Source organism: Rosa chinensis, chromosome 2 (genome assembly GCF_002994745.2).
Source record: "Rosa chinensis cultivar Old Blush chromosome 2, RchiOBHm-V2, whole genome shotgun sequence".
Lineage (NCBI taxonomy): Eukaryota > Viridiplantae > Streptophyta > Magnoliopsida > Rosales > Rosaceae > Rosa > Rosa chinensis.
The window spans coordinates 45,214,190-45,225,639 of NC_037089.1; the positions used below are offsets into that span (position 1 = coordinate 45,214,190).

The window sequence follows — 11,450 nt, forward strand, 5'->3', positions numbered from 1 at the left end:
ATGCAAGCCTGACTCATAATTTTAATGGAAAATGACCAAAATACTCGGGTTAAGGAAGTGAATTTTTTTTTTTTTTTTTTTTGGCTTTTGAGAATTAACATAAAGGGATTATTCTCAGGAATTGAAAAAGTAACATAAAGGGATTATTCTTAGAAGAAAAAAAATGTAACATAAAAAGAAGAAGTCAAAAGAAGTAATATAGGGTAAAAAAGTAAATTAACTCATGACATATGGCAAGTGGAGAGCAAATTGTCCTTATTTATGAGATTTAGTCCTTATAAAGGGATAAGAAGTGCGAATCTAATTTTGACTTCTTGCGCGTGCATAATAGTCAAGCACTAGTACTATCACGGGAAGAATTTAATTGGATCACGATTCACACGAAAAAAAACCCTAAGCGCCGCTGCACCTTTGCGCCGCCCTTAAGCTTCTCTACGGCCACTAAGCTCCGATCATGTTTCAAGGCAACGTTCTTGTTTGGAATTGTCGTGGCATTGTTAATTTTGAGTCACAAAGAGCCCTCATAGACGTCGTCCAAGCACGTAAACCTAGTTTGATCTTTTTAGCAGAAATCCTAGCGCAGAAAGAACACATCGATGCTCTTACCAGACGCCTTGGTTTCAAAGATAATCTCTGTTATCCACAGGAAAGGGAGTCTCAAGGAGTAGCGCTGATATGGAATGATGATACACACGCCTCTCTCCGATCCCGGTCCCCAAATCACATTGATGTAGTTGTTGGTAAACCAGAAGACACACACAAATGGAGATTCACTGGTATTTATGGGGTTGCAGCTCGTGGAGAAAGACACAGGACTTGGACTCTCATCCAAGCTCTTGCTGCTGAACCCTGCACCTTGCCATGGCTTATGGATGGGGACTTTAACGAGATCATGTCGAACAATGACAAATCGGGCGGCCCCCGAAAAGCAGCAGCGCCAATGGCTACGTTTCGAAGAACCATGGCCGATTGTGACCTTCTGGATATGGGCTTTGTTGGTAGTTGCTTCACCTGGAGTAATAAGTACACGAAAGAGCGTCTTGACCGAAGTTTTCAAACTGCACCATGGAGGTCTCTTTTCCCGTACAGTCGTGTCATCACCCTAAACCCTAGTGAATCCGATCATTGTCCGCTCTTAATCACTGTGAGCGCTGAGAAGCTTAGGTACAAGAAAGCCACCAATCAGTTTCGTTTTGAGGAGTGTTGGCATGAAAACCCTAGGTGTGGGGAATTAATACAACAGGCTTGGTCCAAACCTTATACAGGCAATGTACTTCAGCAGGTGGCTTTCAAAATCCAAGACACCGGGCAAAACCTCATGCAGTGGCACGCAACTGAGTTTGCAAAACAAAAGGTAGAACTGCGGGTTATTCAAGAAAAGCTTAATGATCTTATGAAGAGGTAGTACTCACCAGAACAGTATGAAGAGCAAAGGTTGTTGCATGTGAGGCACAGTCAACTGCTATCTCAGCAAGAGAAATACTGGCGTCAAAGATCCAGAGCAATATGGCTTAAAGATGGTGACATAAATTCTGCTTTTTTTCATCGTAGAGCTACTAACCGCAGAAGCAAAAACCTAATCAGGGGACTTAATGATGAACAAGGTCAATGGCAAGTGGAACCAAGTGAGATTCAAAGACTCCTCCTAACCTATTTCAGGCATGTGTTTTCAACTGAAAACACCAACTCAGAGGCTATTGCAACAATCATGCAAGCAACACCACGTAAAGTATCTCCTGAAATAAATGAGCATCTTATGCAGCCCTACTCTGACGAAGAAATTAAGAGTGCACTTTTTCAAATGCATCCATCAAAAAGTCCCGGCCCTGATGGTATGTCTCCTTTCTTCTTCCAGAAATATTGGCATATTGTGGGATTTGATGTTTGTGTGGCAGTGCGTGGATTTCTACAAACAGGAGATATGAGTCGTTCCACCAACTTCACTTACTTATGCTTGATACCAAAGATAAAAAAACCCTAAAGAAGCTGCCCAATTCAGACCAATTGCTCTAAGCAATGTCATTTGCAGGATTTGTTCTAAGGTCGTTGCAAATCGACTTAAGTTTTGGCTACCTCAGATCATATCTCCTCTGCAGAGTGCATATGTCCCAAATAGACTAATCTCTGATAATACCTTGGTAGCAAATGAAGTCGCACATTTCATGCACAAACTTCGTCAACAAGTAACTGGCTTTTTCTCCCTCAAACTCGACATCAGTAAGGCTTATGACAGGTTAGAGTGGCCATACCTGCAGGCTATCCTCACCAAATTAGGTTTCCATCCTAATTGGATCACTATGGTCATGAACAATGTGACCTCGGTCAGTTACTCTATTTTAGTGCAAGGCGAACCAACTTCACACATACTGCCTACCAGAGGAATCAGACAGGGTGATCCATTATCACCATACTTATTTATTCTCTGTGCAGAAGGTCTCTCTGCTCTCATCACACAAGCAGTGCAATCCAATGTTATTCAGGGACTTACTATGTGTTCTCAAGCTCCTACCCTTCATCATTTATTTTTTGCGGATGATTCCCTTCTATTTGGCACAGCTAATGCCGCAGAATGCCTTGCTTTTAAGCATATTCTTAATATATATGAGCAAGCCTATGGCCAGCGGGTTAACTTCCAAAAAAGCAGTGTCGTTTTTAGCAGGAATGTCCACATTGATCTTCAAAATAGTCTAGCTTCTATTCTTGCGGTGGACAGGAGGGATGAAGATGATAAATATCTCGGTCTACCAATGAGAGTTGGTAAATCCAAAACAGCAAAGTTTGCTTATATCAAAGACAAGTTGTCCAAGAAATTGATTAATTGGAAGTCCAAGATTCTTAGTTGTGCTGGCAAGGAGATACTAATCAAGGCAGTTGCTCAAACAATGCCCTTATATGCCATGAATTGCTACCTGCTGCCTAAAAGCCTTTGTGATGATATACATCAACTATGTGCTTCTTTTTTTTGGGGTGACACAGAGGAGAAAAAGAAAATCCATTGGAGAAGTTGGGAGAGACTATGTTTAACCAAGCATGAGGGAGGTATGGGCTTTAAAAACATTTATGCGTACAACATTGCAATGCTGGCTAAACAGGGGTGGAGGATTCTCTCCAATCCTCACTCTCTAGTTGCTCAGTTGTACAAGGCTAGGTACTTTCCACAATGTTCATTCTGGGAGGTTGAAGTGGGTGATTCTCCTTCGTTCTCCTGGAGGAGTATACTCCAAGGTAGGGCAGTGCTTAAGGCGGGTGTCCAATGGAAAATTGGGGATGGTGAACAGGTTGATATTTGGTGTGATCGATGGATTCCTGTACATGCTTCGTATCAAGCCACTAGACCCCAAAACACTTCTTTTAACAAAGTTGCTGATCTTATTGATGCTCCAAACCGGCAATGGAAACCGGGGGCAGTGCATAGTCTCTTTCCAAATGATATAGCCTCTAGCATTCTCTGTATTCCTTTGAGCAGAAATGATAGTCCGGATAGGTTAATTTGGAGTCCGGAAAAGAGAGGATATTACTCTGTTAAGTCGGCATATTGGATTGCAAGGGTCGAAGTCATGCAAAATACTCTCACGTCTACCTCCAATGGTGATCCATACAAAGAACTTTGGCGATGTTTATGGAAGGCCAAAGTACCTGGAAAGGTAAGCATATGTGTGTGGAGAGCGTGTAACAACCTACTCCCCACGAGAGAGAGATTACTTACTAAAGGTTATAGTGGAGACAACAAATGTATACTCTGTAACCTCCAGTTAGAAGATGTGACACATGTTTTCTGTATGTGTCAAATAGCTTCAACTATTCTTTCAGGTCCACCATTTCATTTACAAGCTACCCTACTGCCATCGATCAACTTTAAGGATTGGATGTTGGAACGGGCATTAACTCTAAGCTCAGATATTTTTGCACGTTTAATGATGATAATATGGGCCCTTTGGAAGAACATGAACAATGTGCTCTGGGCAGGAACCAGGCAGACAGCTCAAGATGTCATATTAAGCAGTTTTGCATGGTGTGATGAGTATCAAAGAGCTCGAGGTACTGTGAAGCAGCCTCACAAACAGCCAAGAACAAGATGGAAGCCTGCTGATGATGGGGCCTTCAAACTGAATGTGGATGCAGCCTTCTTACCTCAACAAACCACAGGTGGAATAGGGGGAGTGTTAAGGGATGCCTCAGGAAATTTTGTTGCAGCTTTTGCAAGACCAGTTCAGCATGCTGCATCTCCTAAGCAATGTGAACTTTTAGCCATTAGAGCAGGAGTAGATTTTCTGGTTTCCCTTCAAGTGCAGCAGGCTGTCATCGAGAGTGATAGTACAGTGGCTATTGCTGAAGCTCTCAGCCCAGATCACAGCATGTTAGCTAATGGAGGTTTAATAGATGATATACAATGTGCCATGCAATGCATCCCCAGCATTCGCATTTGCTATCAACCTCGATCTAGTAATTTGGTAGCACATAGATTGGCGGGAATAGGTTTTGAGGCAAACCACAACTCTGTATGGTTGGGACTAGTCCCTGAATGTATTCGTGATGTTCTCAGTCACGATCTCCAGTACCTCACTTGAGGTTTTTATCAATACAAGTCCTTTGTTCAAAAAAAAAAAAAAAGGATAAGAAGTCAAAAAAGTAGTTAAGGGTAAAAAGGTAAATTAACTCATGACATGTGGTAAGTGGAGAGCAGATTGCCATTATTTGTAAGATTTAGTTCTTATATGTTTAATTCAATCTTTAAAAGATGTATTTGTTATGTCATCTTTTGTCAATAACTTATATGTATTTGTTATATTCTATCATATGTTTATTTCAAAAAAAAAAATAAAAAATTCTACCATATGTTACATGTTTTTAGCGCGCAGCGATAGAATAAGAACCAGAGAAACAAGAGGCTTGTTAAAAAGAGCCATTACATAAAATACACCAACATTTTTAAGAGAGTAATCCCAAGTTAAAAAAATAAAATAAAACATAAATAAAATAATAAATAAAACTTCTTATTTATTTATTCATAGTTTTATGTACATTACAAGTAGATTGTCGATCTAGATCAAGGGCAGTAAGTTAGCACTCATGCCAAAAGAAATGTAATCAAATGCACTTCTTCAGACTGAAAAAACAGAATGGAGCAGAAGATTGAGAGAGCTTTTCGCTTTATTACTTTATGATGACGAATTGAGTAAGAAGACTAAAAGCAATTAGCTATTCAGTTCCTGACATCAATGATGCAGAACTCATGACAAAAGTTCAAATCTTCCTCTAGATTTCTGCATTAAGATATCACGCATCTAATGTCAAGCACTAGATTCAAATTTATGCAACACATGGAAAGGAACAAACTATTGAAGCTTGAGGATACCAAGAGACATAATCAAAGATCTCAAGGTCAAATGATATATCAGAGTAAATGATCAAATGCGCCTTTGGAGCTATATATTAAGATTATATTGATGACGATTAAGGAGCCAAATATTTCAGGTTCAATTGATGAATCATTGGAAATACTAGTACAACATATGAAGGGAAAAACCATGTTCTATCTTACATACATAATTTACGTTCAGTTTTCAAGTCTCAAATACCTCTATCAGTTACTTGCTGATGTTTTTACAAAAATTTTAATAGATACGTATATCTCAGGTAATTGCTGATCAGTCACCACAAACACTGGCGGATCTAGGTAGAGGGTGAAGCCCGTCCGAGATATCTGGGCATTAAAAAACATTAGATGCATATATATATATATATATATATTTTTTAAAAAAAAAAAAAAAAAAAAAAAAAAATTGGGTACACTCCATAGTGAAGCCCACCCGCCCGAAGTACACCCGAGTCCCGAACTCGAAGTTTGGTCTGGATTCTGGAGACTACGGCCTATTCGAACGCGTCATTCTCCAGTCTCTCCTCCTCCTTCTCTCGCCTTCTGCTGCTCTGCCCTTCCCCACTTCTCTCAGAGATCAAGTCGTATCTACTTCTCTTACTCTCCCTCTTCAGTTTGGGGCATTGAATTCAATGTAAGTTCAGTTTTATTTAACTGAATCAATCCAATTTGGGACAATTTATAGGGTTAAGGATTGATGTGAAATTCAATTTCGTATGTTGTAGTGGATTGAAGAATGAAGGTTGCGGTCAAATTCTATTGCTCTGGTTGCGGTCAAAAGAGGGATAGCTGCTGCTGTGCTATCCACAACCATGGTAACTCTCTCTCTCTCTCTGAGTTTCGACTGAAAGTTCTTCGAGTTTTCACTAAATCTGTGGCAGTAAAGGCTTAAGGTTCTCTTGAGCTAGAGCTAGGATTTGATTCAATTAGTGTATACAGAGTTGTTTTGCTGAATTTAGTTCAAATTGATTTGGTAATTTGGAAAAGAAGCGTGTTTCTAAGAAATGGTGAATACTCAAGCTTAGTTGAAGAGAAAGTTTCAATGTTGTGAATAAGGGTATCGAAAAAAACCAAGACCCAAAATGATGGGATTTCAGGAGTCTCTGGTTCTATGGATTTTTAATTCTTGTTTTGCTTCATCTTGTGTTCTGTAATCACCAAGTTGATACTAGTATCAATTTACTGACCTTCTTGTTTAATGCTTGGATTCAGATTTGACTACTGTTGACATTAATTGTAAAAGGAGTTCATGGGTTTTAGATGTAAGCATCCCATATCCAGCTGCTATTAGAAATTTGGAATTGGGTTATAGTTATAACCAGCTGCTTTGTGATTGGTAACTGGAAATCTTTGCTGATTGCCAACCTATATAAATATCATACCAAAATCTAATGTCTATAGCTATGATATGTTGTTTATTGAAGTTACATCAGGAAGGAGAAACACAGAAGGCTAAGACAAGGATTTAGAAAATTACTTTCTGATTCGACTTGCAAATGCAGTAACTAAAGGAGAAGATGTTGTTGCCTTATTAGTTACAGATTGGAAGGCCTTTCTGCATAGATGGACTCATTAGAGCATGCAAAGTAGTGTGTTGGTGTATTCAAGTGATGTTGGTGCACCAATAGGTTCTACTTCCTCATGTATGGGGTTATTCAATATAATTTGGTTACTTTTTTTTTCTTTCTTCTTAATATTACATATGACTGCAAACTGGAGGCCCTGCTGGTTAACGTTTTTTTTTTTTTTGGTTAAGAAGTTCTAGCCCACCCGAACTTTCATTCCTGGATCCGCCATTGACCACAAAGGAGCAAGTGTTGGCTTGTTTGTTCTCGACTGAAACTAGATACAGAGCAACTACTCCTACTCACAAATTTGACAATAGCTTTCTCCAAATCTAAGCTCATTCCAAGGTGGACAACCGACACAATGTGATTCATAAGGAGTGAATCACATGGTAATACGATAGGCTCATTGCTTGATACTCCGAACTCTTCTTCAGACATTTTGAAAAGCTCTTGGAAAATGTAGCTACCAAGATAAGATAAGGGAAGCACAAAACGCGCCTTGTCAAGGGTGTAAATAACAAAATTGCCTTTCGCTGCAGTAGTATCACATGACTTTCTACCAACTCCTCTCGGGTATGAAATTTTTTTGCTCCCTATAACGTCATTCATCTGCCACTTTCTAGCCATTTTAATGAGCCTTTTTGGGCTGAGCATCATGTCCATATTTAGATGCGGATGAAGTGGCCTCGAGAAATTGAGCAAGAAAGCAGTGGCAGCTTTGCAGGCAGTTGAAGTTTCTGTGTCAGAATACTGAATATTGCTATTGCTGTGATAATGAGAGATGGAAAAACCAATAGGGGTGGGTTAACTATATATATAAAGTTCTCTTAGGACCTTCAGACGATTTATAAATGTATTGCGGGCTTCTTGTTGTAGTGATTTTCTATGATAATCATTTTTGTTATTAGTACTAGTTAGTACTTGTTGGAGAAAACTCCAATGTTTAGAACCAAAACATCTTGGTCCTTGGATGCCTGAAGGAATCAATATAACAGAATTTTTGTTTTTGCTTTAAAAGATAGTTTTCAAGTTGTTATAAGAGCCATTATGAACCTCCGTACCACTCATGGATGCTTCTTGTTTTTTCAGTACAAATTCTGGTAGGATACTTCAGTTAAAATCGTTACAAGAAATGCCAGAGCTAAGGAAAATTCCAATGTCTAGTCTAGTGGCCTAGTTAGTCTCGGTGTGGAGGAAACTTCAATGTTTTTCAACCGAAACATCTTTGATAAGGACATAATTTGAGCCACAGAAATGCTGCTTGGACATGCATATAAAAATACCCACAGTCGCTATGAAACTCTACACCAGAAATTAACGACACAGAAGCATATTTCTAACAATTCTCAGGTTCACCCTTGGGTGAATTAGCATATTCACCATCTTTTATGGTTAACGCATAATAACTTTATAAATTTTTAATTCAACAATTTATGTTGTATAATGTAATACAAAGATTAACTCTGTAAAAAATCAATTAAATTGAAGACTTTTTAGTTATTCGTTTTTATGAAATACATGGACGGTTCATCATAATAGCAGTAAGTGTTGTTAGAACCGTCCATTTGTTTGATTCAAGTAGATAATTAAACGATTTTCGATTCAATTGATTTTTTACAGAGATAATCTTTAAAGGCTAATTTAAGATATGGACCGTTGGATTATAAATTTATTAAGTAAAAGTGAGTTAATCGACAATGGAGGTGAACATGTTAAGAATTGTTCTTAATTATTCGGTTATGCTTCTTGGTTAAGATTGAAAATGACTTTATTATTTACGTTGGTTGTACGGAACTACGGATTTTCCTATTAACAAAAAATTAAAGGGTATCATTTCGCATAATAAATCCCTTCCATTATAAACAACGACTACAAACTCAGTGTCTTTCTCTTTATTAGCTTTATAACCGAAAACTAGCTCAGCTGCCAATTATGCACAGTTCTGTGGTAGTTAGCTAGGTTGCATAGATAGCTGTTAAGCTACTGTTAATCTTTGCTAGAACACTAGTCAATATCTCTGTGTGAAAAGCACATATTCAGAGAACTCTTTCAGAAATTCATCTTTGTTTCTTCATGTTCGTGGTCGCCTTCTAATTTAAAAAAACTAGTCTCACATGCATCGGTTATAAAACATGCATATATTAAGCTTCATTCGAGAAAAAAAAGTTGCTTAATTATTCTAGCATTAGGGTTAATTCTCAACTTCTCATCATTAGAACTTAGAAGGTTGCTAGGCTTTTACACCTTGATTTGAATTATAGTACTTGGTATGTCTCTATAAATAGTTGCAAGTAAATCAAAATTAAATACATCACTATAACAAAAATTATACTTTTTCTCCATTATATTAATTTGTACAAAATTTATATTTACTTCAAATTCCACGTAACATTGACATAGATAGTGAAATCCAAATATGTAGACATATCTGATCTATTTAATTAGAAACCACAAAGTTATAATTGTTGTGTTGTCTGTAGTTCTCGATCAACAGTAGATAAGAAGTAGCTACTCCTAAGCCTAATGATAGAGTTGAGGATAGCTTTCTCCGATTCTAAACTCGTTCCCAGTTGTACAAGTGACAGAATGTAATTCACGAGGAGTGAATCACATGGGAGTACAATAGGTCCGTCACTTGGTATTCCAAACTCTTCTTCGGACATCTTGAAAAGCTCTTGAAAAATGTAGTTGCATAGAAAGGATAAGGGAAGTACAAAACGCCTTTGGTCAAGGGTGTAGATAACAAAAGTGCCCTTATTTGCAGTAGTACTATTAATTTTGTTACTGCGAACAACTGTTTGCTGTGTTGTTCTTTTCCTCCCAATAACTGGTACCTGCTTCTGCAACTTCTTGGTCATTTTGATGAGCTTCTTAGGACTGAGCAATACGTCCATGGTGATTATATGTCTGTGATGAGCTTAGCAATAGGAAGAGCTACAGAGAAGGTGAGTAAATATTTTGAATGCTGAAAATTTGTTACTGCAATGCTCGTAGATGGAGAACAATGTGGGTGGGCTTCGAATATATGTGAGGAGATTATCTAGGTCCTTCGACGTGTACTACAAGAATTATTACATTAATTGGAATAGATGCCTGTTTCGTTACTTACTCTCACTGAGTTGAGAAAATTCCTATGTTTGGCAAATCTTGGATACGTTTTGGAGTAAGAGATGCTTATTCTGAGTTGTTTACTACGTAAGATATCATATTATAGTTATTAGTTAAATTAAGCTACAGTGTACCTCCGTACCACTCATTGATACAAACAATAAGCAATAACAAGCTGAACTCTTCGATCAATACCAGTCAACCTCTCAAATAATACCAAATGTGGTTTTATTTAAGAGCTAATTTGGGTGGGTAACAAAGTTTCTCTCATTCTGTTATTGGTTGATTCATTCTGGTGAACTATTCATTTTGTTTTGGGTAAGATTCCATTGTTTCCTTACAAGAATGTCCAAGGGGGGAGGAATTTCCAATGTTAATTAGTAGCTTAGTCGTAGAGTGAGACAATCCCAATATTTGGTAATTAACCACATTTTTGTTTGACCTACAATATGTCGAGGGTTTACAACCTCGCACCACGCAATGAGGACAGAAGTAATTTTCTTTGTTTTTGTAATTGGACTAATGAAGGACACAACAAGTATATTGATCGATATGGAGCTCGTGTGATGAGTTAGTTATTGGAATAGTAAGGGAATGAGAAACTTTCCAAAAGTTCTCGTGTGACGAAAATTTTCACCTGGTCAGTTATTGACCAAGAAAATAATGCTCAACCACCATTTGATGTAAATTCAATGGCAGAGAGAATTATTATTATTATTATTTTTTTTTTGAGAAACTGTCAACGTAAATACATTAGGAGGTAAACTCCTTGGATAGTAAATCAACAATACAAGCTGGAGACTCTAGGCCCCAAAATAAAGAACTAGAAGAAGAACAAGCAAAACGAGCTAAAGTGTGAGCCACAATATTGGCTTGACGATAAGCATGAGTAAAATAAGAACCCGGCATCTGCTGTAGATGAAAGGTAATGTCATCATACACACGACCAATGAAGGAAGTATGGGGAATGACTCTCTGCTTAGTAGCATGAAAAAGAGGAAGAGAATCGGTCTAAAAAATAACTGGAGAGAGGCCACGCTGAATAGCAAGTGAGACTGCCTCCCTCCCTGCCAATGCTTCAACCTATTTTGAAGAGGAAACATGAGATACTGAGGCATAATAACCACCTAAACATCTCCCCATTTCATCACTAATAATGACTCCAATCCCCCCAGTACATGTTTCTTTGTAAAAGGCACCATCAACATTAATCTTCACCCACTTGGAGGTTTCCAAGGAACTACGTACGCGCCGACTTCCTCCACCCTGGCCCTTACCATGGTGTCTCTGGTACTCCTGGAGACGAGCGGACAAAAGCAAAACCACTTGGTTCACATCCATGGTCTTCTTATCCCACACCCTATTATTTCTCTCCTTCCAAATACCCCACAAATTAT

General features: G+C 38.2%; 1 protein-coding gene and 1 long non-coding RNA gene across 6 annotated transcripts; both read left to right on the plus strand.

Moving 5' to 3' along the window:
• Nucleotides 1–454: 454 nt before the first annotated feature.
• LOC112184366 lies at nt 455–4,568 on the plus strand. Its single transcript, XM_024322624.1, has 4 exons — nt 455–1,401; nt 1,552–1,832; nt 2,143–3,644; nt 3,753–4,568. The coding sequence occupies exons 1-4, from the start codon at nt 455–457 to the stop codon at nt 4,566–4,568; spliced, it is 3,546 nt and encodes a 1,181-aa protein (XP_024178392.1).
• A 1,223-nt stretch (nt 4,569–5,791) lies between these two features.
• On the plus strand, nt 5,792–7,820 carry LOC112188569. Of its 5 annotated transcripts, none has more exons than XR_005805611.1 (4): nt 5,792–6,011; nt 6,103–6,192; nt 6,913–7,020; nt 7,134–7,820. It is a non-coding gene; the product is annotated as an uncharacterized LOC112188569 (long non-coding RNA). The 5 variants fall into 5 exon arrangements; XR_005805612.1 differs by having other exon boundaries at nt 7,137–7,820; XR_005805613.1 differs by lacking the exon at nt 7,134–7,820 and adding an exon at nt 6,590–6,639 and having other exon boundaries at nt 6,802–7,057.
• Nucleotides 7,821–11,450: the final 3,630 nt, after the last annotated feature.

Bases quoted from the DNA above. Each gene is read 5' to 3' on its own strand.
- LOC112184366 (XM_024322624.1), top strand. From the start codon at position 455: ATGTTTCAAGGCAACGTTCTTGTTTGGAATTGTCGTGGCATTGTTAAT. The intron at 1,402-1,551 runs GTAGTACTCACC...TTTTCATCGTAG, and splicing joins CTTAATGATCTTATGAAGAG to AGCTACTAACCGCAGAAGCA. The intron at 1,833-2,142 runs GTATGTCTCCTT...ATACCTTGGTAG, and splicing joins AAAAAGTCCCGGCCCTGATG to CAAATGAAGTCGCACATTTC.